General features: G+C 43.9%; 2 protein-coding genes across 6 annotated transcripts in view; both read right to left on the bottom strand.

The window, feature by feature from the left end:
- Positions 1 to 433: 433 nt before the first annotated feature.
- Positions 434 to 10,438, bottom strand: LOC147239539 (putative protein MSS51 homolog, mitochondrial). 4 transcript variants are annotated; one of them, XM_086196000.1, is made up of 7 exons: positions 9,012 to 9,381; positions 8,587 to 8,766; positions 8,263 to 8,412; positions 7,072 to 7,196; positions 6,286 to 6,849; positions 2,147 to 2,240; positions 434 to 1,150 (listed from the first exon to the last, which is right to left on the bottom strand). In XM_086196000.1, exons 2-7 carry the CDS (start codon positions 8,742 to 8,744, stop codon positions 964 to 966), a joined length of 1,278 nt encoding a protein of 425 aa, XP_086052126.1. In that variant the 5' UTR covers positions 8,745 to 8,766; positions 9,012 to 9,381; the 3' UTR covers positions 434 to 963. The 4 variants fall into 4 exon arrangements, with proteins under 4 accessions (XP_086052126.1, XP_086052124.1, XP_086052123.1 ...); XM_086195998.1 differs by adding an exon at positions 10,084 to 10,438 and having other exon boundaries at positions 435 to 1,150; positions 8,587 to 9,030; XM_086195997.1 differs by lacking the exon at positions 9,012 to 9,381 and adding an exon at positions 10,084 to 10,438 and having other exon boundaries at positions 435 to 1,150.
- A 2,969-nt stretch (positions 10,439 to 13,407) lies between these two features.
- The window catches only part of capn15 (calpain 15), a 36,492-nt gene continuing 23,563 nt past the window's right edge, over positions 13,408 to 26,336 (bottom strand). For both annotated transcript variants that reach the window (XM_086194520.1, XM_086194519.1), the window contains exons 4-12: positions 25,548 to 25,731; positions 24,637 to 24,860; positions 24,071 to 24,196; positions 23,000 to 23,152; positions 21,230 to 21,391; positions 20,908 to 21,143; positions 20,341 to 20,510; positions 18,887 to 19,065; positions 13,408 to 16,971 (exon numbers count right to left, since the gene is read on the bottom strand). In XM_086194520.1, the coding sequence (XP_086050646.1) occupies positions 16,794 to 16,971; positions 18,887 to 19,065; positions 20,341 to 20,510; positions 20,908 to 21,143; positions 21,230 to 21,391; positions 23,000 to 23,152; positions 24,071 to 24,196; positions 24,637 to 24,860; positions 25,548 to 25,731 (1,612 nt within the window). In that variant the 3' untranslated portion in view covers positions 13,408 to 16,793. The remainder of the gene's footprint in view (positions 16,972 to 18,886; positions 19,066 to 20,340; positions 20,511 to 20,907; positions 21,144 to 21,229; positions 21,392 to 22,999; positions 23,153 to 24,070; positions 24,197 to 24,636; positions 24,861 to 25,547; positions 25,732 to 26,336) is intronic.

The raw sequence follows: 26,336 nt of genomic DNA, 5'->3' as shown, positions 1-26,336 counted from the left end.
ATGCCTATGGGGTTATTTTTGGTAAGTGCTTCATGGATGTAGATGATATGGATGTAACAAAGGGGTGACTTGAGTGGGAACATAAAATATTGTTTGAAATACTTGCAAAAAAAAAGAAGAAGCACATGCTAGTGTTTGGATTGCACTGTATTGTCAGGTGTGTTTCTTAAATCCTCTGAATAAAACTTTAAATAGAAGTCAATCAAAAATTGCTAAAAGACAGTAAAATGCTTTTCAATGGACAGGTTCCTCTTTCTACATTAGACCAGGACCTGCTCTGGACCAAGTCAGGCTTTGTTAAAGTTCTCAATCTTGATGACAACAATCTACCGTTACTTATTTAACAGGCAATGCTTATGCTAATCGTAGTAGCTTTATCCACACAAGCTAAGCAAGGGTTAAACTAACATGCGCTGTTGTCGCGCTCCAAGCTAAGAAGCCTCGATAAGGAAAGGAGAAAATAATGAGCAGACAGAACATGGTTTATTTAGTGTCGGACGTGTGTTACATTAGTTGCATCTGATCTGAATGTACTGGTAGATGAGGGAATAGGTTTAGTCGCAGAGCCAATTACATGCAACTGTCATATTAAGATGACTACCAAGTCATTTTGGTCTCATTCCAACTGTGCACCCATTAATCCAACATGTCACCTTCAGGCACCAACAGGCGCCCCAGCCCTGCCGATGCCTTCGGGAGCCGTCGTCCAAACAAACCAAGGCTAAAGTGGATTTCTGGGTCATTTCTGATATCTCTTTAGTTAATTATTTATAGAGAGGAGGAACGATGTTTAACACACTGCTGCAGCAGAGAACGGGACTCCTCAAGTCTCTGTAAGCCTTCGATCAGTGATCAACTAGTTGCAGGAATCCCCCTCCGGGAAACCCATACATTTAAAGGACAGGGCATTACTCATCGATAATCACTGTAATAATGGCTTCTTGATTGTCTGGACTGGTCTCCTTAAAAGTCCTCTTGTGGTAAGAGCCCTTGGAAACGGATGTAGTGAGAGTTGCAGTAGACTGGAGCCTTGTTGGGACAGGACTGGACCTGCTCGGGTTTCTGGGACGTGAACGGGTTGGGTCCACTGTCTCTGATGTGCATCTCCAACTCCAGGAGGATCTGTAGCGACTCCTTGAGCTCTGCCTCACTTTGGAGACGGAGAGAACCAATTAGAGAAGGAACAGATTTACACGAAACATCTGTCTGAAGATCTATTTTAAAACCACCTCAAAGAACACAGTTTTCCAGGAATAACAGATGAATAGGATGAACAGAAGTATGGTAGCGGAGATCAGCTGCGCTTGTAATTACTTTTTTATTGCTTATTTCTCCGGATAATCAGTTCATTATACACAGTGATTTTCTTGGGTTTGTTTTGAGATGACGTGACGCGATACGATGTCATCTGCATAGCTTTTTTTTTTTTGGAAGTGATTTGATTTGATTTGAGTTTCTTTATCGTGAAAAAAGCCTTTTGTTTTATTGAGACAATACGTTGGCTGGTTATTTCAAGAAACTGACATTTATGTCTTTGAGGTCGAGTTAATCGGTTTGTAATCTCCATTTTCACATGATGACAATATAAATGAATTCGGTATCGTGAGAAAATGTGCTTCATTATCTTGCGATGAAGACATTAATTTGTAGAACGGCCATTCGTGGCTTCCATAGCAAGGCGAACAACATCAGTCATTTTCAAGATTAACGATTTACCGTTTACGGGGGGGGTATGCTGAGATTACTCACTGCAAAAGAAACTCATTTTTCCTTCTACAACAAACTGAGGGAAGGAGAGTAAAGTGTGGAAGGAGTGGTGTGCTCTGACTCAGGGTCGACAATAACTGCTTAGAAATGGAGGGCTGTGGTGATGAGGTCAGGTAGGGGAGGCACTGGAAGGCCAGACATGATATGTGGGTGACCAACAAGGTTGTGCCACAAAGGAGGAAAGGATTTAATATATAATAGTACTGAGAGAGGCGCAGTCAGTTCAGTGGGTCCAATATTAAACTAGTATGACATTTTCTGCTTCACCAGCTTTGGAGAGAAACAGGATGAGCTGCCTGGAAAGGAAATTATTCCGTTATCTGCCTGTAAGAGTGACAGAGGTGTGTTCTGTCGTTGGAGTAACAGTGTTGTTGCTAACCTGTACATGGTGAAGAAGGAACGGATGTCATAGTCTCTGAGCAGCAGGAGGGTGGGCAGCCACCCTTCAACCAGACCCTGGTTAGCATGGAACCCTTAAAAATAAAAATAAAAAACTCAATAAATTAAAAAAAACATCAAGAGTGTCAGAAATTACCATGATCAACAGAAAAAGAAAAGACACATAAAAGTTATCGTTTTTATATTACATTCAAGACATCAGTGTGATGCAGAGATTGAAGGACGCGTGCTAACGAGCTATCGCCGGTGCATCTCACCGTGCACTACCGCTTTGAACCTCAAGAGGTGATAGTGAGTCACCTGAGGTGTAGATTCTGCTCTCAGCGATGCGTCACGCTGCCTGAAAGGAGGGGCAGGCTCCCAGAATTCTTTGTACTTTTTGTTATAAACCGAATTTGTCATGATGTCTTGATGGCAAACAATAAACCATGATGCTTAAAAAAGGAAGCATCAAAATCCATAATACATAAAGAATAAAGGACCAAATTTACCTCCACCCAATCAAAACCTGCTACCAGTTAGATTGGTTGGAACCGTTTAGCTGTCCATCAACAGCTGAAACCAGAATGCACCTGATTGGGCGGCTTACGTGCCCGTCAAAAGGCTGACACCAGGGAGCCTAAAGCGGGTATCAACGCCTTGTTGGATCAGTGTTGGGTGAGCAACATCAAGGAGGACGAGCGTGGATCCGGAAGAAAACACAACAAAAAGAAAAAGGTCTTTTGTAGAGTTAGCAATAGATAAGAGGGGGTGCGATAAAAGGCTGGGTGCAGCGCCAGTGATTCGTGGGGATTCATTTGCTCACTGGAAGTGTCTAAAAAAATAAAAAGGTTTAGCTGTGGACGCGCAAGAAGCAGCCTTTCTTTTGGACTGGTAAGAAACCCCTTTGCCGACTTTGCTAGCTGGCTGTAGAGGCTATATTTGCGATCATTCATTGTCAATGTAGGTTGTGAGCTCGAACAAAACGCTGTGTAACAGTCGCTGATCTATTTAGTGACGTAGTTTACCAGGGAGGGCGAGTGGGAGCGAGGAGGGAGGGTTCATGATCAGAGTACGAGTCCAAAAAAAAACAATTAAGACAGATTTACGCCATATTGTTCGTATATCGTGTGGCTTTTGTAAAATTAAAAAGCAAATAAAAGAATGTTAAAAACAGGAAGAAAAAAAAATCAGGCAGCGCCTACCCCTCCTTTAATGTAACTTGTTTTTACCTTTTTAGAAAGCTCCCAACAATTCTATTCAGCGGCTTATGCTAACACAAACCGGATGGTGTCAGTCTATGGGTTGGCTGCTTTCTGAACTACGTCACATGCCAAGCATTGTTATCTCAAGCGACAGTTTCAACAGCTTGTGTATTCTTCTTCTTCTGTTAAAAGTCTTGTTCGTCTACCTGACTGCAAATTTCGATCGTTTGAAAGACAATACAACCCCCCCCCCCACTCCCCCTTTCTTTTTATTAATAGTGTTAGACGATGCTAACACAAATTCAACTCGTACACATGATTAAAGAAAATGAACGTTTTTGACCACTTGGGGGCAGCATCAACAAGCTAACGGCTTTTGCCAGCAGTTGACTATTTACATCCAGACATTAGGATTCATTTGGAGTTCTGTTTCCACTCAACTGATAAATGTAAATGTATTTTCACTTTGCCTTTAGCTCCGGTCTTGATAAATGATCCTTCCCAAGTTGATTTGGGTTTAATGTTTGATGATGGGCAGGTTGGGTTGAGTTTATAGAGGGGTTTTTTTTCGATGGGAACAGCTGTTATACGTTAGGTTTCGGGAGAGAAAAAACAAAACTGAGAGACATGATGGACGGTGTAAATGCACCATCTATCATGAGATTTTTGATTTAAGTGAGACGTATCGTGAAATAAGTGCATTTCCAGCTGACCCAAAGAGGAGCACTGGAAAGAAAAGACCCGGTAGAAAGGGTTAATACATGTTTCCATCGCAAATATTCAATTTGCTAGCTTTCTTTAGCATCTCCCGAGGCTTGGATCGAGGTAACTAAAACTATTTATAGGCCACTAGATGTGATCGAGTAGTATCCCAAAAGTCAAAACTTTAGGAACTTGAGCTAGAATACATCACTCTGACAACACCCCCCCCCCCCCCCCCCCCCCAGTTGAATGACACTGATACTAAGAAGCCCTTATGGAGCTGTCTTGTTTCTCACCCTACCAGCCTGACAAACACTGAAGGGAGAAGATGGAACGGATTACGCTTCATTTTGTCTCAGCAGCTAACTTGTCTTTCTCCTGTTCGATCAAATATATTTCCTTCCTCCCGACGTGTTGCTGACATTGTTTGCATGTGACCTCATTAGCAGGCGGAGTATTGTTTCCCCCCAACAAACCGATCTCGGTCACGATTCGTGCCTCGCAAGATGAAAAATGACATAGACGGCTATATTTAAGTTGGCTGGGGAGGATAATCCCGCGTCATATGAATTGACAGATGTCACTTACGCCTGACTGGGGTTTATTCAGTAGCATTTCACTTGTGCGCGAGTGTGTGTGTGTGTGTGTGTGTGTGTGTGTGTGTGTGTGTGGTGAATAGATTCAAGCCACCGTGGCAGCAAATACTGTAAGTCCATCCTGCTTATCTGTTTTTGAGAAGAGAGCTGCAAACACGCCGTCTTCCTACGACGATCGATAAAGTCTCACATTTCTGCAAGATTCTTTTTTTTTTTTTTTTTTGTCAATTCAAAAGTATCAATGTTAGAAAATATGAGCTGATTCATTAATTAAAGCCTCAGCTGTTTGGCGGTGCACGTACTGGCGTGTCAAGAACCGCGAGGCCCCTGACGCTACAGTACACACAGATGGTATCATGTTATCCGCCGCCTGCTACGCTCAAACTGCAAACAGAGAGGATTTTTGATTTGAATAATGCATGCCACGATACGAGCATCCCCGAGGTTACACTTCTCATCATGATAAAACATTTAACGGAGATTTATCTTTCATGCCTTCAAACCTCCAGGAGATAAGGTGACAAAGAGACGCCACGGTCGGACTGTTAATGACTTCAGTAATCGCCTCGTACCAGAGAGAATTTCCACCATATGGTGCATTATGCTGCTATTAAAAATCATGTATGAAACACTTTTATTTGGTCATCTCACTTTATATGATGGCTGGCATTCATCTCTTCTTGGATGAGAGCAAACATCACCCCGCCCTCTATCCCTACACGGTTATTCACAACCCCTGTTCTGCATTTTACTAAGTCCTCTCTCTCTCTCTCTCTCTCTCTGTGACTTTCACATACACCTTCCTTTTTATTCCTTTTAGTCACGCCGCCTGCTCCCCTATCATTTAAACAGTGTCATAATGCAGTGGTCTGGCAGCTTTGCAGTATGATATGCAGCCAAGCACTCAGACAGTTTACTCACAGGATGACTGATTCCTGTATATTTAGCTCTAGCGGAGCCTGTAGCGATAAGTGAGCTGGATGGGTGGGGGGTCACGGGTGCGGTTGTGGACGGGGGGCTTTACTGCTGCTTTACAGGTCAAAGGGTCAGGGAATGGATACGGTGCGGAGCTTAGGGAGTTGTGGACTTATAACGCCGTTTTAATGAGGTGGCACTCGGGCTGCAGAGGTGGACGATGGACTACACGAAGGTAGGAGTTCCACTTTTCCTACAAAGTGAAAAGTAAAAGTTTCTAAATTAAATCATCTGAAAAAAAAAGTGCATCAGAGCATTGTTTGTCCTCAAAATAGTTTTGTCAGTTTTAAGTATAGGAGCAGGGCCCGAATGGTGCACCAACTGTGAATCAGACAGGGAACAGAGTCTCCTCTTTCGAAAGGGCAGCTTATGCTGAGTCCAGCCATCAGAACCCAAACGCTTTCCCAGCTGCTCCCATTAATCACCCAAATCCCCAATAAAAGTCTGGCACTAATGAATTGGCCAGATCTCCTGAGTCAAGCATCTCCTACCTGCTCGGTTCCCTGCGAGAGGAATTTATCAGACAAGGTCTAAATGAGAGCTGACCACTTAAAGCTGAGCAATTTCTACTTCGAACCGCAGCGATAGTAATGTTTTTTACTGTAGAGTATTTTCAGTAGAAATGATTGATTCATGTCTGGCAAGATGTTGCGAGCACATACCAGGGTGAAATCCAACCACCAGGTCTGGCTTGGCCGCCTCCTCTTTCTCTACCACCTCCTCCCAGAACACGTGGTACAGACCCTTATAGGCACTGATGAAGACCCTCTGCCTCGGGCCGAACGCCCTGAGAGGAGGCCTCATGATGGGGCCGTCCACCACCTCTGGTCCCACCATGACCACCTCTATACCCTGGTGTCCAGGGAACATTTTATTCAGCTCATCATAGTCCGTCAGTCTGGCGCCCATGGTCTCGTTGTGTGATGCCCCCGCTATATGGACAGTGAGAGGTTTGGCGTATGGATCCAGGCCGTACTGCTGGATGGCCACGCCCACAGTGAGGACCCTAGAGAGGAACTCGCTCTGTAGACGCCACAAAGACTGTTTCAGGTCAGCGTCATCCGGCTTTGGTCTGCTGACGTTCTTCCAAAGTATTTCCATGTTCTTGCATGACATGACGGTACCCAGACGTGGCGTGAGGTCCCCCTGCATGGGTAACCAGTCCTCCCAGTTCTTCATCTGAGCAACTGGTTTGCTCCATTTCTCAGTAGGAAATGGAAGGTCTCCTGCGTGGGTAGCAGAACACATTTAAAACACTCTGTTTATTCTGTCTGGTACATTTTTTTTTTTTTTAAAAAAGCAATCAGAAACATTCTAAGGATGAAGAACTTTAATTAAAATCTTAACAAAAAAAAACATCCTGTCATTTTTCTCTCTCAGGCATCTGCAGCTCAAGCTTTGTGGTTTAAAGACATTTCTCATTTCAGTAACAGGCTTTTTTTTCTCACCAGTGAATAATAACCACTCCACCAGTCTGTCAATGGCCACCAGCCGTAGAATCTTGCAAAACTTTTTGTGCTGAGGCCAGTTTTGGACCTGACAATCCTTGGTGCAATAGTACACATTCATGCACCTGTGAGACAAAGATGAGGGAAGCATAAACAGCATTTTTTTTTTTTTTTTTTTGGAAATCGACAAAATTCAACTTTCTTTTCGGTTGTCAACTTGTAAAATCAGACGCGTCCGGCCGCGGTAGCTCCAGGACAAACTTCTGACCTGACCTCTTTGTGTGGACGCGCGTGAGGTAACGTGCTGGATTCTGACACCTTTTTCCCTTCGACGCCTGGGGAGAATATGATCCCCCTACCTTGCAATCATTTATGGCGTTAACAGGCACCCAGATTTTCGTGCAGTCATTTATTCACTGCTGTCATGCCACATTCTGAGGGCACTGATCTGCCAAGACACTCAAAAACAAGGGGGGGGGGGGGCAGATGACTTTAACTCGATGCCCCTCTCTATCAGTAGGAATATTAAGGAAACCTGCACTGTAAAAGCCTCATGCCAGAGGTCTAAAACAGGTTTTAGATGTCACTGAGTCTGCCTCAAATGCTGATGCGAGGAACTTTTTTGGAGAGAGGCAGTGGCAGCTGAGAATTTCGGGTGAATGTAGAAAGCTGCATGTGTCAGTAAGTGTGTGTGTGTGTGCGTGTGTGCGTGTGTGTGTGAACCCGAGCGAGCAAAAGATAGACAGAGAGGGAGAGAGAGAAAAGATCTTAGGAAAAAACCCCACGAAGCTTAAAAACAACACGTATCCCACGCTCAGCGCTCAATCCCCTGAAATACTCGGCTGTGATGTTGTGACATTATAAACTGTGGCATGTTGCCTCTTTATAGGCTGCAGAATTGCAGAGAGATGATTCACAGACATGAGACTTCGCTATATTTGCATCTGGCTATTGTCCACCTCCGCAGAGCTCTCCACGCCACGGCGACTTATCATTCTGCCCCTGACCTGATGGCAGCTGGTAATACTTCACACTTGACAGCTATTGCACAACCATTTCAAAACAATACCACGGCCAGGTTCCTGCTGCCAAACATGTTCTCGTGGTTAATATTGATTAGACTTAATGCTAGAATACGGTAAATCACGGATCAGCCGTCTCTCCGCTCATCGCTCGTAGATTTGGACTCACTTCACACAGCGTTTCAGCGTCTGGCCCTCGCCGAGGTGCTCTGGGAGTTTTTTGCAGCCTGTGCAGAACTGGAAGGTCTCCTCCATCTTCTGGAACATCTCTTTGTAGTTGCGGAATGAGATTCCTCTCGTCTTCCCCTGAAGTGCAGCTCTGTTTGAAATCAGACGTTTGACAGAGATTTGGAGTAGCATAAAGATCCAGTCAAACGCCTGTTTTGGCACCAGATGAGTTAGCGAGAGATGAGGTATCAGACGGGTATTATCGCAATTAGGGTGGAGATACAGATGCTATTCACGCACCGATCGGATATCTCTCTCATGTTACCTGTATTGTCCGTAATCCTTCATGTTCAGCTTGTCCAGAATCACCTTCGAGAGCCCAGGAACGTTGGAGTCCAGAGAGTAGAAGCCAGATCGATCAGAGAACACGCTATCAGCGCCCGGAGCGTAGGATTGTGGGAGCTCTGGTATCTCAGACGCCATGTTGTGACCTTTCACCTCCCTACTAGGAGAATAAATGAAGCGTTCAGTGTTGGTACACTGCCTTTCTATGACAGAACGTGTGTTCAAGATGATGGACAGACTTCATAAAAAAGAAAATACTCCTCGTAAAATAACGATTGTGGCAATGACAGCCAAACGTTGGTTTCTCGACCGTGGACCAGTTGTTTACAAGCCAGTCTTCACTGACAGCTACAAAGAAGAGTCAGCGGGTTAGGAGGAAGAAAGACTACCCCACCATAGCCGTACCTCCCCGCCACCTGTCAGCCTGACGGTAGAGAAAAAGCCGGACTGAAAACAGAGACTCTGACAGACGAACATATCAAGTCATTTGTACTTTCAAACACACAGCCGAGTCCTCCAGAGGTTAGATGAGTCCAATCTTGATAATGCAATGTTGGAACCAAAAGTACACACAATAAGGTCCTCTAAACTGACTTTGTCTCAAGGATCTCTGGAAATCTCGCTCTACACACACACACACACACACTTTTTCTCTCGCTCTCTCTCCCACACACACACACAGGCCAGGGGGCTCCATTAGATATGTTCTTCAAGGTGCGTCATCGTGCTTCTGCCCTTGACAGAAACCATCAGTCACCACAAACACCACCCTGGAGTACTTGCTGATCACATGATGTATTTACTTGGCTTGCCAAGGAAAATAAGAGGAGGGGGTAAAGTGATGTCATCATCTGCTGGTGGCACAGAGCTTTTTTTGTTGTTGTTGTTGTTGTTGTTGTTGTTGTTTGACCTGATCCTATAAATACACATAAACATATATAACCTGCCCAGAATCACATCATTTATGCAAGTATGCTCCATTTTACACAGGTCAGCGCTAGCTAAACTAGCCATGGCCATGCAGCTTGATGCATTAAAACTATTATTAACATCAGAGTTGCACACTTTATCACACTCAGGCAGTCTTTTGGATTCAGACCACTGTTCCAGTTTAGCACAAGAACAAGTTTTCATCCCCTTTAGGGCAACTTTGTGTGTTTTTATTAATTTCATACAAAGTGTTGCAGTGGAATAACTTGGCCTTATCATCGTTGCAGAAAAAATTGAAAAAGTTTATATCTAATTAGTTGCCTCCTATCTACAGAGCACCAGGGGAACATGGGTTGAACAGATTTCCCATGAGAGGACCTCCTCACATATCTGACCATAGCGGAACGATCTCAGTGTTTGAAGCATGCACAGTCCTTCTACTGATTATTCAACCCCTCAGCATTATCTCATTTTCACCCAGCTTTGCCTCCCCCCACCCCACGACCAAGGCGGTGACACAGGTATGCAACGCCAACACGTATCATACCTTTGATTCCAGACGAGAAGTGTTTCTTCTAGATGGTTCAGGATAGAGGTGATTGACAGCTCCTGATGCAGGGTGTCATCATCTCATGGAGGCTTCGCAGTGTCTCTGCTGGGGTCTGACAACTTTACCCCCAGAGGGCTAAACAGGGAGGGGAGGTTATCAGGGACAGGGAGGGGAGGGTGTTTGCTGTTGAGGAAGGTGGGAGCCAAAGAAAAGAGGAGTAGAAAGCAGAGGTACATTTTTAGAAAGGAATGACAGGATGGAGGAAAGACGGAGGGAGAGATTTGGAAGAAGAGGTGGAGACGTAAAAAGGGAGGGCTGAGGAACTGATGCCTCAGGGGGTGGTCTCATCTTTCCTTTTGGCCATCCTTGCACACAAAAACACACACAGGGCCCTCCTCACAGTGGCCATTTTGACCTGTCACAGCAGGGTAAACACAGGTATTAAATGATTCTATTCATAAGATTTTTTTTCTATTTAATGTGTACAGCATATCCAGTGAGCCAGCGAGCACAATACCAGAACTTGGACCCATCGAAATGAAACAGGGCCTTAAAATGATAGTACACCCAAAATAAGCTCCTGAGCTCAGATGGGAGTTTTTTTTTTCACTGCATTGTTTGTTTGTTAGTCCACAAGGCATAAAGAGCCAGCTACGTATATTTAGCTTGAAGCTAACGGTGCCCCATAGCCACCAACTACATGCAAAAAAAAAAAAAAGAAGAAGAGTCCAAATATGTTTGTTCACAAACGCTCAAGTGCTGTGTGTTTGTTCACGGTGGCACCAAACAGGAAGTGTTATTGTTTGTTTGGTTTTCAGCTCAAATCAAAGTATTTGTGGATGTCTGAGCATACGGAGGGGTTATAAACAGGTCTATTATACTGGAAGATGCCCTTGAGAGTCAGTAAGCAGACCCATTTGGACAGTTTTGCTGTTGATTGTAGTTGGCGGCTATGAGGGGCCATTAGCTACAAGCTAAATACATGTGGCTGGCTCTTTCTGGGTTCTGGAACCACAAGTAAAGCAGCCCAAGACTCATACTTGTGAATACTTTAAAGGCAAAAATATATTTTTGATTGAAGTATGACTTTATTTAATGATATCCATAACAGTGTTTATGTTGCAATGACATGGCAAAATGGCTCCTGGGAAAAGCGCCTTTGAAGCCTAGTAAATATCCTTCATTATGTTATGAATTTAAATTCCACTCAAATTATCATTGTTGTGTTTTCACACGGATATTATTCATGTTTGCAAGCTGTTTATTCATCAGGAAAAATTACTTGAGCAGAATAAATAAATAAATGTTATGATACTTCATATTTCTGTTAGCTTGTCAGATTGTTAGCAGCGGGAGAAGCTAACAGAGCTAGCGTAGCTTCTCAGCCTTGCTTGCTGTAGATGGTTTCAGCTCTTGGGACCGTGTGTAACGTTTTCTACAGGTTCTTTAAAAGTGACGCCCCTAAACCTCTACAAAACAATTGCTCCTAACATGTTTTCTATTAATTAAAAAAAGTCCTGCAGTTCTAAGTTCCCTATTTGACTTCAGAGGATGTTTCATTTAGGTTATTTTATGGTCACAATATTTTACAAAGAGGACGTCTGGGATATTAGAGCGTTCCCATATGGCTCACTGTTAGCCACATCATTTAGGAGTAAGTTACATTCGACTTTACGTGTCCTTCATGACTGGGAGTAGACAGCATTCCATTTCTATTCTTTTATCGCTGAAAAGCCTTTCGGGACATCATGAAAACGTCTGGCTATGGCTCTCTTAAGGTCATACGAGCATGAACATAACTTTAAGCATTTACAAGGGACATTCCTATTTGCTTCCCAGCTGGTCGCGTTACAAAATTGGAAGGGGGAAAGAGTGTGACAATGACTTCATGACTGTCTCTGTAGTTACGGTAGAATTAAAGGAATATGCATCATTTACAGGTTGTGTCTCACATTGTGTTTGTTTATTTTACTGTCTTTTCTGTGATACCAATAGAGTACAGCAAGGACCTTGAATTAATTTGCAGTCAGCGCAAGGCAAAGAAGGGTGTTTACTACCGAGGCTAAGACAAGCTAAATAAGGGTGCAATTTGTGCAATTTGTTAAGGGATCTTGTGGTCAAGGATAGAGAGGAGGGATTGATACTGTCTGAAATTCGACCGTTAAATCCCTTTGGTTTGGCAAGTGAAAAGTTGGCCGGAGGAAAGAAGGAACAGCACAACTCCATTCTCAACCTCAACACTGAAGTGTCCTTGAGCAAGGCATTTAATCCCAAAACTGCAATCCAATTGTGTCGAAACATTTATTTTTTGAGACCATGTTTCAGGTCAGCTAGAGTTTTCTGTGACGTTATTAAAAATTCTGCAAACTTTATGGAGATTTTGTTTAAAGACCTAGGGGGAATGTCCTGTCATAAAGAACCCCAAAGTATTCAAGGTACGCCCTGTTCCCTGAAAGTCTGCCAAAGAACATCCCCCTATCCTTTAAAGAACTTTGCATTGTTACTGTCCAGGAGTGTTATAAGGAAATGTTCTTGACACCAGCTGGAACTTACACAGAATGTTCCATTTCAAGGAGGGGGTGGCAAATGTGCTGAAGAAAATGCTAATTTGCTATGTTAGCACGCTAACAATAAAAGATGAGCGCTAAAGACAGTCCAGTTGAGGCTTTAGGGAGTGCTGGCATGAATGAAGTGGTATATGGTAGTAATTTGAACTGGATAAAGGCACTAAAAGAAATTTTAAGGAATCCCTAAAGTTGCTACGATTCATTTTGAGAGGGGACCGGGTTGTCACAGCGGTCATAGAAACGCCTCTTGAAAACCACAAGTGTGTGAGTATGGGAACTGTCAGGGGATCAGTGAAGTCATTAGTGCCCTCTGGGTGCAAAGATTCAACAGGTTTCACGTTCCATTTAATAGTCGTTAAGATATTTGAGCCCGAGTAGTCTGTCAACACACTCCAAGAGCCACTGGTGGTGCAAACAAGAAACCCTGTCACACTGTGAAATAAACAGAAGTCTGCGGGGAGAATAACATTGTGTTAGCTCAGTCAGCCGTGGAGTACATTTAGATGTAAATGTAAAATCTGTGTAGAGTATAAATGGTGCTCTGACCTCTTCACCGGCGACTACGCTGAACTGAGTGTTGCAGTGTTCCACATGACCCTGCACGCTCGGAAATGTCTGGTTATCTATTAACATATATGTGTAAAAAAAATAAATGAATTAAAGACAAGCAGAGTGGTTTAATATAACATTAACACTTATTTAAAAAACAAAACAAAAAAAAAAAAACCCCCATGAACCGAAAGAGATTTTTCTAAATTGAAGTACATACACTCTAAAATAGTATTTATGAAGCGTTTGTTCAAATTTTTCTGTTTTTATTTATTTTTCAAAATATTTTCAAGGGGTAGAAATGGTTCTTTTCAAATTCCATTACTTTTCTAGGTTTTTCCATGACCGTTCGAACCCCGTGTCCTCGTGTGGCACGACAACAATTTCCTGTTGAAAATATTAATATATGGTTGTTCTTTTTTTTGGGGGGGGCTTTAAAATCAAAAACTGGCTACAGCAGAGGTTAAACAGTGCGCACAAGCGGTGTGGATGTAAGTAAACAGTGCTATGATTATATGTGCGGATGAGAGAGGAGGAAGTGCAGCATCAAACTTCTAGTCCTCGATTCAATAACAACAAGTGTTGCCTTTTAATTACAAAAAAATTTATTTGGTCCATCGGAACCTGAGATTGAAAAAATTAAAACATACATATTTGTACACATATACTCATCTCCCACCCCCACCCGAAAAAAGATCAATAAAATATATACCACATTCGTCAATGGTTGTTTTTTTTTTTTTTCAGCATTAGGCTTCTTCTTGTTTACAACTTTTATAATTTGTAGTCTAAAAGATTTTCTTTCTGTTGTATATCTTTTGTGTGCCGTAAGTTTGCAGTCTGTACATTTTACTAGGAGCGGACCAGACAAAGCAGAGTAGAGATAGATAGAGAGATAGAGACAGAGAGAGACAGAGAGAGAGAGAGAGAAAGGCGTTTGTTATTAGACTGAAGCCTCTTCAGCAGCAGGGGGCGCCCCTGAAGCATGGGAGAAGCTTCGCAGGAGAGGAGCGGGTTAAAAGGTCACCATCAAGAGCCAGATAGAGACAAGGATGAGAGGAAAACATAGCACAAAAACAAAAACGACATAAATCTCATGTAAAGTGATCCAACAGTGAATTTTGAGGTGCCTGGTCTTTGCAGGTGTTTCAGTGCAAGGTTCATTACTTGTCAAGCTAATCCCACACGAAATTATCACATTCCTTTAATCTGGCATTCATCGGACAACAGTACTCAATAGACGACAGGCCTGCAAATCACTTCAATAAATTAGACATTAAACTCACAGCTGCTTTCTGTGCCGTGGCCACACACTCACACTCACGCGGGGCAGACGTAGGGGAAAAGTGGTCATTATACATTTATGTTTCTTTGGAAAACATATTTACAGTTGCTTCAGCTTTAGGTTTCACCAAAGAAGAAAAACCTTCTCTTTAACTGCCCTGAAGATGAAATGGATCGTAAGAGCTGGTAGATGTGGTTGTGCGGCGTTTTAAGTAAGACTACACGCATCGGAACGCAGCGAGTCTCCACGTACCATCCACGCTGACAAAACTGCATCGGGGAGAGGATGCACGAAGGTTGCTGCGCTTTCTACGGAATCAGGAACGTTGAGATGTTTAAAAAAAAAAAAGCAACAAAAAAAAAGAAGCTTGTTTTCCTTGAAAACAGTCAGTTACAGAACGAGCGCTTCAGGGATTTTTAGGTTTCAAGTTTGTTTTTATTTTTTTCTCTCCCCGTCATAAAACAGTAAGACATCAATAAAAAAAAAAAAAAAATTTTAAAAATGAAGAAAATCTCCCACTCACTCGTTTAGCTATAGTACCGAAATCCCGTGTCTGATTAGAGATGTTGTCATGGTGACGACTGAAAAGCAGTGATGGCTTTGACACAGGAAGGACAAGCAGGTGAGCTGGTATAGAAGCTTTAAGGCATCCTTTGACACTAGAGGGAACTCCCCTACTTTCAGTGTCACGACATGTCTCAGGGGCCCCTTTCCTCTCATTACATGTGCACCCGCTCTGACAAAATGGCTATTTGTTACAACATGAGTGCTTCCTGTTGTTTGTCGCTGATATGCCGTCGCTGTATTCTTACGGGAGGATGCTTGCACTGCGAATCTGAGTTCTCCCTGACCTCACCGGTTGGCTGTTCCATTCGCTGTTAGCTCGTCACGCTCTTCCCAAAAATTCGCTAAAATATAAACCGTCACGCTGTCAAAAGTGGGAAATAAACAAAAGACCAGCTGACCTTGAGTACCATAAAAGAGCAGACATTAATTATGTTGTGTCACAATCCGAGACGCGGCGCTCAATGGAGGGGGAGCTGCGGCCCGATTGTGAATTTATGTGACGAGATATAAACTGACTGCAACAGAGGAGAGGAAAGCCAGCGTGCCTGGGACTACAAAGCTCGTTGTGTACTGTCTGGCCTCCAGCATTTAGACATCCCCACCCCCCATCTGGAGCAGTATGAAACAGAAAGAAAATAAGGAGTTTGTTTCTGTATTGGCGGGGGGGGGGGGGTGTATGTGTGTGTGCGCGCGTACTCAAATAATCCAGCGGGTTATTCCATTATTTGGGGGTAAAATCCATCATAATACCGGTTTCTAGAGGGCAACACCCACACCGCAGCTTGGCTCGTACACACACAACAGAGATAAAGAACATCCAGCTCTCTGCTACACCTGCCACGTAATCAGCTTGGCGCTAGGCTCGAGTCTGGCTTACTGTACAAATCACGGGTTTGGTCCTGAGATAGAGAGAGCACTGATGATGATGATGGTGATGATGATGATGAGCAGGGAACACACAGTCCTGTAATGGATGATGGCTTTTTTTTTCTTCTACATGCACCAACAACAACAACAAAAAAGCAAAACAGCGACAGAAGTTGTGTATAAAACAAGTAAGACTGATACCGTACCGATCAGTTATTAAAACATGAATGAATAAAACTGATTTGGCTCATCAAGTACCACACTGAGGGCTGGGTGAGAAAGATTAACTCATCCCTCCACCCGTGTCAGCTGGGGGGTTGGGGTGGAGCCTCTGGACATCATGGAGGGTAGGGGGATCTTTTTGAGGCGGGTGATTGGCTCATAGGTTGTGGGCCTGTAAATGGCTCAGTAGTTTCAGCACTCCAGCCTGACTCCTCTGGTGCTGATGGACAGCAGGTGACAGTCAGGGCTGACATCTGTCCCACATACAGCGCTTGTACCAAAATTTGTCCGTTTATTCAGTTTCAACTGGTCTTTTTCTTTTTTTCCTCTTTAGGTGCCTGGGGTGAGAGATCGTTTTCAGAGTGAAGTCCTGGCCACTCGTCGTGGCCCGCCTCCCTTATTTCATCCTGACATGGCACATCCGCTTGGCGAGGGAGGGACGGCGTGGGGGCCGGATGACAGCTTTAGCATTTATTAGAAGTAGAGCGCATAAACCCCGCCCCTTTTCCGTGTTACATTCAGATGTGCGTTCATTTAGAAAGACACATCTCTCCGTGGTTTTGGGTTGCACATGCCACTTGCCTGGTATTCCAGTGGTCTGACAGTTCATCAGATAGGAGTCTGTGTGTGTGGGAGACAGTGGACGGTGGTCATAGCGGCCTGGGTCTGTGCAGACCGTCAATGTCCGGGGTCAGTTGGGGGCTGTGGGTGGCTTTAGTTGGGGTCCAGTCTCCCAGAGAGGCCTGCGCTGCCTTACGGTGAGCCAGGCGGTGAGTGATGGAGAAACCAGCATTTCCTTCCAGCTGGGAAAGCACTACCAGCACCTGCCTGCAGGTGGAGACAGAGAGCATTGAAATAACATGAGGAGGAAACAGAGCTTTCTAGTTTCAGTCAATGATGGAAAAAAACATGAATAACTCAAATACAGGATGTTGTGAAATGAGGGATAGGTTAGGCTGAAATTAAAGGATCTTACATATCCCTTCATCAAACAGGCCGACTTAATTATTTTTCATTTGGAAAAATCTGAAAGTTAACAGTTATTTTATCTATGAAGTCAAACACAAGTGGTGTGTGGCTGCCGACTGTTTCGCTATACCAAGTCATCTAAATAAATATAAAATATTTAACTGAATGGTTTTTAAAAACAAAAAAATCAAGAATAATTAATACAATTTAAAAAAAAGATATCATTGGTTTCGGCATATACTGTACATTTTTCAAATGTTATGTCCCAAAGGACAATACGAATATCTACTGAGAAAATAAAGATTAGTTTCTTCATTTTTTATTACTAATTGTTGTTGATTCTGATGATGCAATAACAAGCAATGGATTTACCAAATATCTTGGAAATCAAAACAGAAAATGAAAAAAAAAGTTACTCTTTCAAATGTTTATGTTTTTTAGGAAGAACAAAAAGGTAAATGTCATCTCAACTTGATTTTAATACCAGCTTATCAGATATCTGCATCAAATCCAATATCATGCACGTCTACTTTAAATACCCTCTACCTTTATTGCTTTTACAATAAAATCCAACATCATCATCCAACAACATCCCACCAAAACAAGACTACAATCCATCCATCCATTTTCTTCCACTTATCCTGTTAAGGGTCGCGGGGGGGGGGTGGGGGTGGAGCCAAGCAGCCTTCAGGTGAGAGGCGGGGTTCCCCCTGGACAGGTCACCAGTCCATCACAGGACCAACACATAGAGACAGACAACCATTCACACTCACAGTCACACCTACAGTCAATTTAGAGTATCAATCAGCCTCGTCCTCTCTTGATGTCTTTGGACTGTGGGAGGAAGCTGGAGTACCAGAGAGAACCCACACAGGAACAGGGAGAACATGGAGACTCCACACAGAAAGATCCAGTGCACGAGCTGGGACTCGAACCTGGAACCTTCTTGCTGTGAGGCGACAGTGCTGACCACTGCACCACCGTGCCACCAATACTACAATCCCTTAAATGAAATTAAAATTAAAAACAAACGCTCTCTCTGATCTTCCTTGTTTTTCTGATTGATTCTGCTTGATGGATGAGATGAAAAGCTCATCATCTCTGAGTGAACAATTCACACCTCCGACTCTTCATAATCGCCGCGCGCACTCCAGTGATGATCACACCCGATTAACTAGCAACTAAACGCTTTCACCTCCCAAATGACTGGATTATCCTGAGGGACTAACAACGTGATAAAAGAATGTCTTCCTCAAAAAGAGCTATCGTCACGAGGTCCTCGTGCCCAGCGGCTTTTTACATTTGCCTATTATCGGGGTTGTAACTTTGAGGTGACGATGTCGTAAATGTATCTGTGCTGTACAAGTGAAGCATCTGTAGGTCACCACATAAAGTCGTAGAGACTTCATGATGTGTGAACAGCCCCTATGGGCTCGCGTTGGCAGGTGTGTATTGGGTTTATAGGCGGTTTACTGAGGGGACTTAAAAAAACCAAACCAAACAAAAAAACCCCAACAATCTGAAAAACAAAGGCTGCTATTACTGTGCTGAGACCAGCCAGAGCTAGATTACACTCCCGGATCACTGCCTTTATAAGAGTGTGCGCAGATATAATCATCTAAATGGGGGGATGTTTGCTGCACATGTACCAAATGTTCCCTGAGCATTTAATCTCCTCCACTTGTTATCTATTCACAAAACCAAAATAGCTTGATAAAACCAGTTGAACATGTGTGTGTGTGTGTGTGTGTGTGTGTGTGTGGGGGGGGGATACCGGTGTAAGGGTGGTACACTGTCGATGGTCTTGAGGCTGCCGCGTGTTGACACCACATTGAAACTGTCAGTGCAGTCACAGGAGACGTGGAGGTAGTATTTGGGGTGGCGGTTCTCCACCACCACGATGAGCCCCGCCCAGCCATGGGTTAGATAGTAGCACGTCATGCCCTCGCGGCCCTGAGAACATGCACAGACATGTTTAATGGGTCATATCCTGCGTTTTCCTCTGCAAAATCTTAATTGCATAAAGAAGAACAGATCAGCACTTTTGGGTCGGTAATAAAGAGCACGCATGAACAAAGCTGGTTTAGACACCAACAACTGACCTGGATATTTTATATTGTTGAGAATCAATCAGATCGTAAGCCCTCTAGAGCTGCATTGGATCTGTCAATCACCGCACAGTGTAATAAAACATTTATTAAGACTACATTCCACATTCTCAGCTCTTACTGAGAGAGAGGTGATTTGTATCCATCATTCGGTGGCTGCTGATCTTCCTTTCGTGGCCCATCATTTTAATAAAGTGAATACTGGTGCAGCTAAACCGCTTTAAGTGCTGCAATTTGATCTACAAATGGTCCAGTGATGCAATCCCACTGTACCTGAAACAAATATTCCAGCAGCACGAGCACCTGGTTCTAAATAAAGGATGATCATGTCTCAGGAGCACCAAAACTGTAGATTGAGATCCCTTAAAAAAAAATTGTTTCAACAAGAAGCGTCTGACGTGCACCTGCTAGAGAACCAAAGAGCTGCATGATTTCACAAAGATTATCTCAAGTGCTTGAAAAGCTCCGTCATCCTCTACAATAGCAGCCAATGTGACAGGAAAGTGCAAGAATAATTTGTCCCCTTGGCTGTAAGGGCACATACTTGAATGTGTGTTAAGGCAGAGCAAGATTCAGGATGCCGCCAAGAAGAAAATCTAAACTGTGACCTCAAGAGTGGCTTACAGAGCTTCCCAAGCTCAAGGTTTATTCCCAGAGGATGAAAATATGGTGTGTGTGTGTGTGTATGTGCACTCACATGCATGTCTTTCTATCCTTGTGTACACTTATTGTTTAAAAAAACAACATCAACAAAAAAAACAGACACCATTAGGACATTTTTGTTTTGTAAAGACATTTTTGCAGGTCCTCACGACCTTCAAACTGTTTGGACCAAGACTTAGTTTTAGGTTTCTAATAGATTAGTTGTTCATTAGGCATTCATTTGTGATGGTTAAGATTAGGGGTGAGGGACGGCATTACATCAGTGAAGGTCCTCACAAAAACAGATGGACAAGTAAGAGTGTGTGTGCGAGAGAGAGGGAGAGAAACAAGAAGGGAAGCTACTATAACACATTTCACAGAACCAGCAAAAACTTGGCTGGTTCATTGTAAATGTGTCTTCTTCTAAGATGTGTGTGTGTGTGTGTGTGTGTGTGTGTGTGTGTGTGTGTGTGTGTACCTCGTGTCTTTCGCCCTTGTTTTCCGTCAGCAGGATTATAGCGTCGGCCAGGGTTGTAGCGGTGGCCTCCACCTGCTCCACCATCACCTGTCTGGAGCTGTAGATTGCCAGGATGTAGCCGGGGAAGTCCTGGCTGGGCCGCCGGGTTGCTCCACAGGTAGGACTGGAGACTTGAGATGGAAGTGGTACCACTTTATTTTGTGTGGCAAAAACTAAACAAACTTGTGAAGTGTGTGTGTGTGTGTGTGTGTTCTTGTACTTGCAACATATTAAGGACTAGAATACATATTGAACCAACAGACTGAGGACATTTTTGGAAAGTGAGAACCAGCCAGTCCTCACATCTTCAAAGGGCCGTTTGATGGTCAAGACTTGGTTTTAGGGTCGAGGTTAGAATCAGATTCAGGTTAGGTTTAGGGTCAAGGTTAGGGTCAGGCAGTCAGTTGAGAGGGTTAGGGTTAGGGTGAGGGGCTAGGGAATGTATTACATCAATGAAAGTCCTCACAAGGATAAAAGTACAAGGATACGTGTGTGTGTGTGCGCGCGTGTGTGTGTGTGTTGACCTACTGGGTGTGGGTGGACCTCCCGTCCCGCTGACATTCATCTGCCAGTGGTTGAAGGCGCAGCAGACGACAGCGTACTCCCCCGGCTCCAGCATCACATCGCAGCCAACAAACTTCTTCACTGCACGCTTGCTGTGGGCCAACAAGCGGCCCAGGGTCAGCTTGTTGCTACTACCAAAGGAGGCCCGAAACACCATGATGCACAGGTCCAGAAGGTGACTGTCTGCTGTATCGGAGCGCCTGGGGAGCCAGAGGAGGTGAACGGATTAGAGGAGGAAGAGAGTGGGGAAGGGAACGTGAGAAGTGTTGATGGCCGTCCTATTTACCTGCTGCCCTCCTGGAAGAGAGCAAATTCTAGAGCTGTCCTCTCCAGCACAGTGAGGGCTGTGACGGTGACCGGCCCACTGGCCTTACTGGGGAAGCAGCCCTGTAGCCGCACCTCCTGCCAGTCAGAATGGATCTTACAAATGTCCACGGAGTCAAAGTACCTATGGGAGGTGGGGTGGATGGAGGGAAGTGTGTTCTTTAGTTTGTATAACTGTGTTGTATGTTGCCAGAGGTGCAAAAGGACCCAGCCTATTTGTATACATCACAAGGAACTCTTTAACTGCATGGCCTCCGACGTGCTGAGATATTAAGAGTTTCCTCTCCAAAGACAAAGCCCCTGAGAGTCTCCTCACTTTGACTCCATTTTTCCTTGTTTCATCAGTTCCTAACCTCACTCTGACAAGCGTCTCACATCTGACTGTTGTCTTCTTGACAATCAGGACACAGAATGAGGAAGAAAGGGCTTCTGGGTAGCTTTTAATCACAGGAGACAAACTGCCGCTGTTGCTGTTTGTCTCTTAACGTTATTCTCAGACTTTCCGTGAAAAAAAAACCCCTCAAGAATCAACAATGTCTTCACTCACTCCCTATGATTCAATAAAAAGGTCAACAGGCTGATCAATTTTCTTTTTCCACGATAAAACAAGTGGAGAGCAGGCACAGGCTGGAGGTTTGTCACCCAGCACAAACCTGAGAGATTACGTGTCTGTCAGAAAAACGCAATAAAGAGTCAAGAGACAGATGGGATCCTCTGGGCCAAACACATTTTTCAAGTTAGTGTTGTTCAGGAGGACAGCTGCCTCGCTCCTTCTGGGCTTATTACTACTCTTATTTTTCCAGACAGGAGGGACATGAATAACAGAGCTGCAGAATTACATGCTAACAGAATTTATGTTGGGGTGAACCTCCGAAACTGAAAACACCGGCCACTGATCGGACGCTTCTCTGAGGGTTGCGAGGGAATGTCTCTAAGCGCGTAAGCCTTTTTTGATTTCGTTCAATCATGAAGTAACATTACAGTGCATAGTGCTTTGTCCATTAGCAATTGAGTTAAAATACAACAGTGTTCCCCAAGGAAAGATGTGAAATTACATCCCATAACAAGATGATAAAAACAATAACATAAATGTGTAACAATAACAAAAATGTGGATACCCCTTTATGTTGCGCTTGTCAACACAATGTATGAAAAAAACAGCAAAAACCACTGTCATTTGGTTTGGAGTCAAATCCAGATGGTCAGTCAAAATCCACAGACGCATGAGATTAGTAAGCCAGCCATCACTTATTGTCGTATTATGCCTTTCCATCTTGGCAAAATTAAATGGCTTTTTTTTTAGAGAGAGAGAGAGACAGAGAGAGAGACAGAGAGAGAGACAGAGAGAGAGAGATTTTAACTGTAGAGCATCTTTGACATCTGCCTGGATAACATTTTAGAGGAAGTCATTGATTTTACATTTCTAATGATGGTGTGGGATAAAGATCCAGCAAGCAGCCACCATAGTTGGGATTTTGTTAAACACAAAGGAATCCGTGCACCCATCACAGTGACTGTGACGAGTCTTGTAAAAACACTACAGCATGATGGCATAATGGCTTTGTGCAATGGCCAATGTGAAAGCTGCAATGACAGCAGGGGGGCCACTAGGGGGCAGAGAGGCTAATCAGAATGAGTGTCTTGATCATCTGTGGAGGTCATTCAGCCACACTGCAAACTGGAAATGTGTTTTACTGTCACTGGTTTCTGGGCTGAACTACATGTTTCTTACTTTATAAAGTCGGTGTACTCCATCCAGAAGACCCCCTCACTGCTTCCATGAGCCATCAGCTCGTGACGTAGGTGCTGCGGCCAGTCTGTCCACTCGTCTGACCAGCTGCCGTTCCACGAGAAGCGACCCCACGGGTTACGGAGCCTCAACAACCTGGAGGCAGAAACGCAGCGTGATGATAGACGGCCAAAATGGGATCCAGGTGACAACAGCTTTCAGTCAACACAACACCCCTCTCTCCCCACCACCACCACCACCACCACCTCCTCGCTCTCAGATGGCTGCATACATTTTAACAAGCCATTACACTTTACTACCATCTCCCCTACAGTGGAAGAGAGTTCCCACTTTCTAAAATGTGAATAGCGCATTCCCAGCTGCTTTTCATCTCCTCCAGCTCCAAGCCGGAGAACTCCAGCTCATTTTAGATCAAGCACTCTGGCTCAATCTTCCACTCCAATTGCTTTATGGCAGTAAATTAAAGTGTCTGTGTGGGGCTCTTGAGCAAATAACATCTGGGATTTACAGCTACTCTCGACCTCCTCTCACAGGTACGGCAGAAGAATCCTCCATTGTGCGTATGAGGTGCGACCCCGATCAAAGAGATCAAGCTCCACCGGTGTGCACCTGCTCCCTCCTCATTGATGGTTTATATATGGGATAAAACTAGGTTATGAATGATTTTGAAATGCGTGCTAAATATTGAGGATTTATACAATGCCAATCCCAGTGAAATCTGCAGTACGATTCCTTGGTTGTGGAGTCATTGGCAAAGCTGATAAACAAAGGAGGTTCAAGTCGGGCTGAGACTTAACGCCTCAGTTCCAAATACTGAAATCAATTGCAAAACTTCAATATTTTTTTTAACATATACAAAAGATACTCCAGACTGGAGGGGGAAAAAAGAAAAAAAACACAGAGGGAGGAGTTTTACAAAAATTTCAAAGATTATAGAGGCTCTTATGGGATTGAAATGAGTAGCATAAGTCCACAGGACAATGTGGAAATGAATCCTCAACAAGGAGAAAAGATGGTAGGAGCACCTCACTCTTAACTCTAAATCTTCCATACCTGTAACCTTGGACATCTCGTACATCCAGGATGGAGTATGCATGTCGAGGCCGCAGACCCAGTGACTCATAGACCACGTCATCCACCTTCATGTTGCCTCCCCCACACGATGCACCCATTAGAAACCTAACACAGAAGGACAAATTCGCCACAATTATAATCTATTTCACTTCTTTCACTCAGTCATTTCTGCTTCTATGCTCTGATTCACCTTGTGTGTTTCTCATGATTTTCCAGGCCCTTCCCCTTTGATAAATTCAATTATACTGCAGGTTTCATGACAGATGGACCTGCATTCTGGGCACAGATGATTTAGCCCCGCTGAAGCTGTGCTAGTTCTCTCTTTGAAAGCTCACAATCAAAGTGCTGATTACAGGACCTCTTTCATAACTGACATATGTTGCAAATGGTAATTCATTCATTATCTTTGTAGATTTGAAAACCCTTTGTCTTTTCCCTCTGATGTTTGGTATTTGTTACCTTATCTATTAGCTGTATGATACACAAGTACCTCCAAATAATTAGCAGAGCACAGTAAAGACATAAAATAGGGCATCCCATCTTACCCAGCTTCCTTGGAGCTCAGCATCTTGGCCCAGATCAGGTCTGTATCGATGGGCTCCTCCCGGGGGTTGGTAGAGCTGACCTGCAGCATTAGGGAGTCACAGGGGGCGCCCGTCAGCGTGGCCAAGCCTTCGATGGCGCGCCCTGCCTGCAAGGCAAAGTAGGAACCGTGGAGTTTGGCCAGGGCCTTCTCAATCAGCGCCACCCACAGCTGCTTCCTCTGGGCCTGGAATGATGGGAAAATAAGAACATTTGTGGCAGGATGTTGTGTTTGGAGCTGGTTGCTCATCCCAAACGCTTCTGAACAGTACGAGCTGATTAGTGAATCTCATTTTTCTTATCTTCAGCCACCCATGTTACAATATTTTCAGGAATTATCCATTCATATTCTGATTTTTTGCTTGTATTTTTCAAACTCAAGGATTGACAAGGTTGTTCAGAAAAGGCGACGTGTCCCTCAAGTCCTTGTGCCTTGCTTTGCTTCCCTGTGCTGTATTTGTTGCATAATACCTCATTTATCCTGTAACTGACTGTTGATTAATGAAGCTGCGAGGTATGTTCATTTTCAGAGAGGTCCTCTGAGACGTACTTGTAATGAAAATCAAGATAATTCTTAAAGAAGGACAGGGATGTGGCTTCACGATTCTTTACAGGCGAAGAGGAAATTCAATTCATGTTTAATGTTGCAGAGAGGCAGTTAAGACATTAACAGTCACATTCATGTTTGGCTGCGTTTAAGGGTCACAATATGACTATAAAAAGTACGTCAGAAGGTGAATACTCATTGAGTGTGTTGCACTTTATTCTTCCATATTTTGTAAACTCTTAAGAACTTGAAAAGAACAAGCAGGAGAGCATCAACGTTTTCCCTGCCTGGAAGATTCCTAACCCGATCCCTCCTGTTCTGTCATACCTGGGAGAAGAGGAGGTAGCCATAGTCGTCACAGGGTAGCATGTCATCCACCAGCACCGTGGTCCACGTCCCATCTTTACACAACCGAACTTGATAGGCCCCCTCTGTGCAGATGGTCCTGGTGATCATCACCCTCTCCACCAGCTCTGGACGCTCTGCCAGCACCGCTAGTGCGCTGAGGAACCTGCAGAGGGATAAAACTCAATGAACTGAGAAAAAAATGGAATGTCGGGTCAGGATGGGCAGATGGGTGAACTGAGGGATGTGACTGAAACAAAGCACGTAACACGCTATGAATGAAGCACTAAAAGCAAAACATCTGCCTAGTTGTCACAGGCTGGTGGATGACTGAATGTACTCGATCGCAAGGACAGACCGACATGGTGAAGAACAAAGGACTGAAACAAGGAATAAAAAAAACCCAAAACAAACCCAACACAACCATTTCTGCTCAAGCACCTCAGGCAGTTGCCCAAATCAATCCCAGTTGATGAGTCAAGCTTGAGGTTACATCCCCATAATTGTTCATTCGCCCTGCAGCGTTGACAAGCTGACTCGGCTTCCATAATTAGCTTAGTTAATCAAAAATAAGCATCCACCAGAACGTGCAAATTCATGGTAGAGCAGCTGGGGACGCAACTTAAAAGCAAAAATCCTTTGAAAAGTGATTAAAAATATAGGACTGGCTCATACAGTAACAGCAGTAGGCTAAAAATACTTGCTGCTGACTGACCACTGATTTCTAATATACATTATACTGGTAAGCTTGGTAGATCAAATGCACTTCAA

This window comes from Aulostomus chinensis, chromosome 23 (assembly GCF_037954235.1).
Source record: "Aulostomus chinensis isolate RoL2024-O1b breed Wild chromosome 23, RoL_Achi_v1.0, whole genome shotgun sequence".
NCBI classification, from domain to species: domain Eukaryota; kingdom Metazoa; phylum Chordata; class Actinopteri; order Syngnathiformes; family Aulostomidae; genus Aulostomus; species Aulostomus chinensis.
This window is presented reverse-complemented; position numbering and strand designations above follow the sequence as displayed.

Coding starts and splice junctions, on each gene's coding strand:
- LOC147239539 (XM_086195998.1), bottom strand. CDS start 8,744: ATGGCGTCTGAGATACCAGAGCTCCCACAATCCTACGCTCCGGGCGCT. Junction 8,413..8,586: donor AAGGATTACGGACAATACAG/GTAACATGAGAG, acceptor GATTTCAAACAG/AGCTGCACTTCAGGGGAAGA. Junction 1,151..2,146: donor TCCTTCTTCACCATGTACAG/GTTAGCAACAAC, acceptor CCGTCTCCAAAG/TGAGGCAGAGCTCAAGGAGT.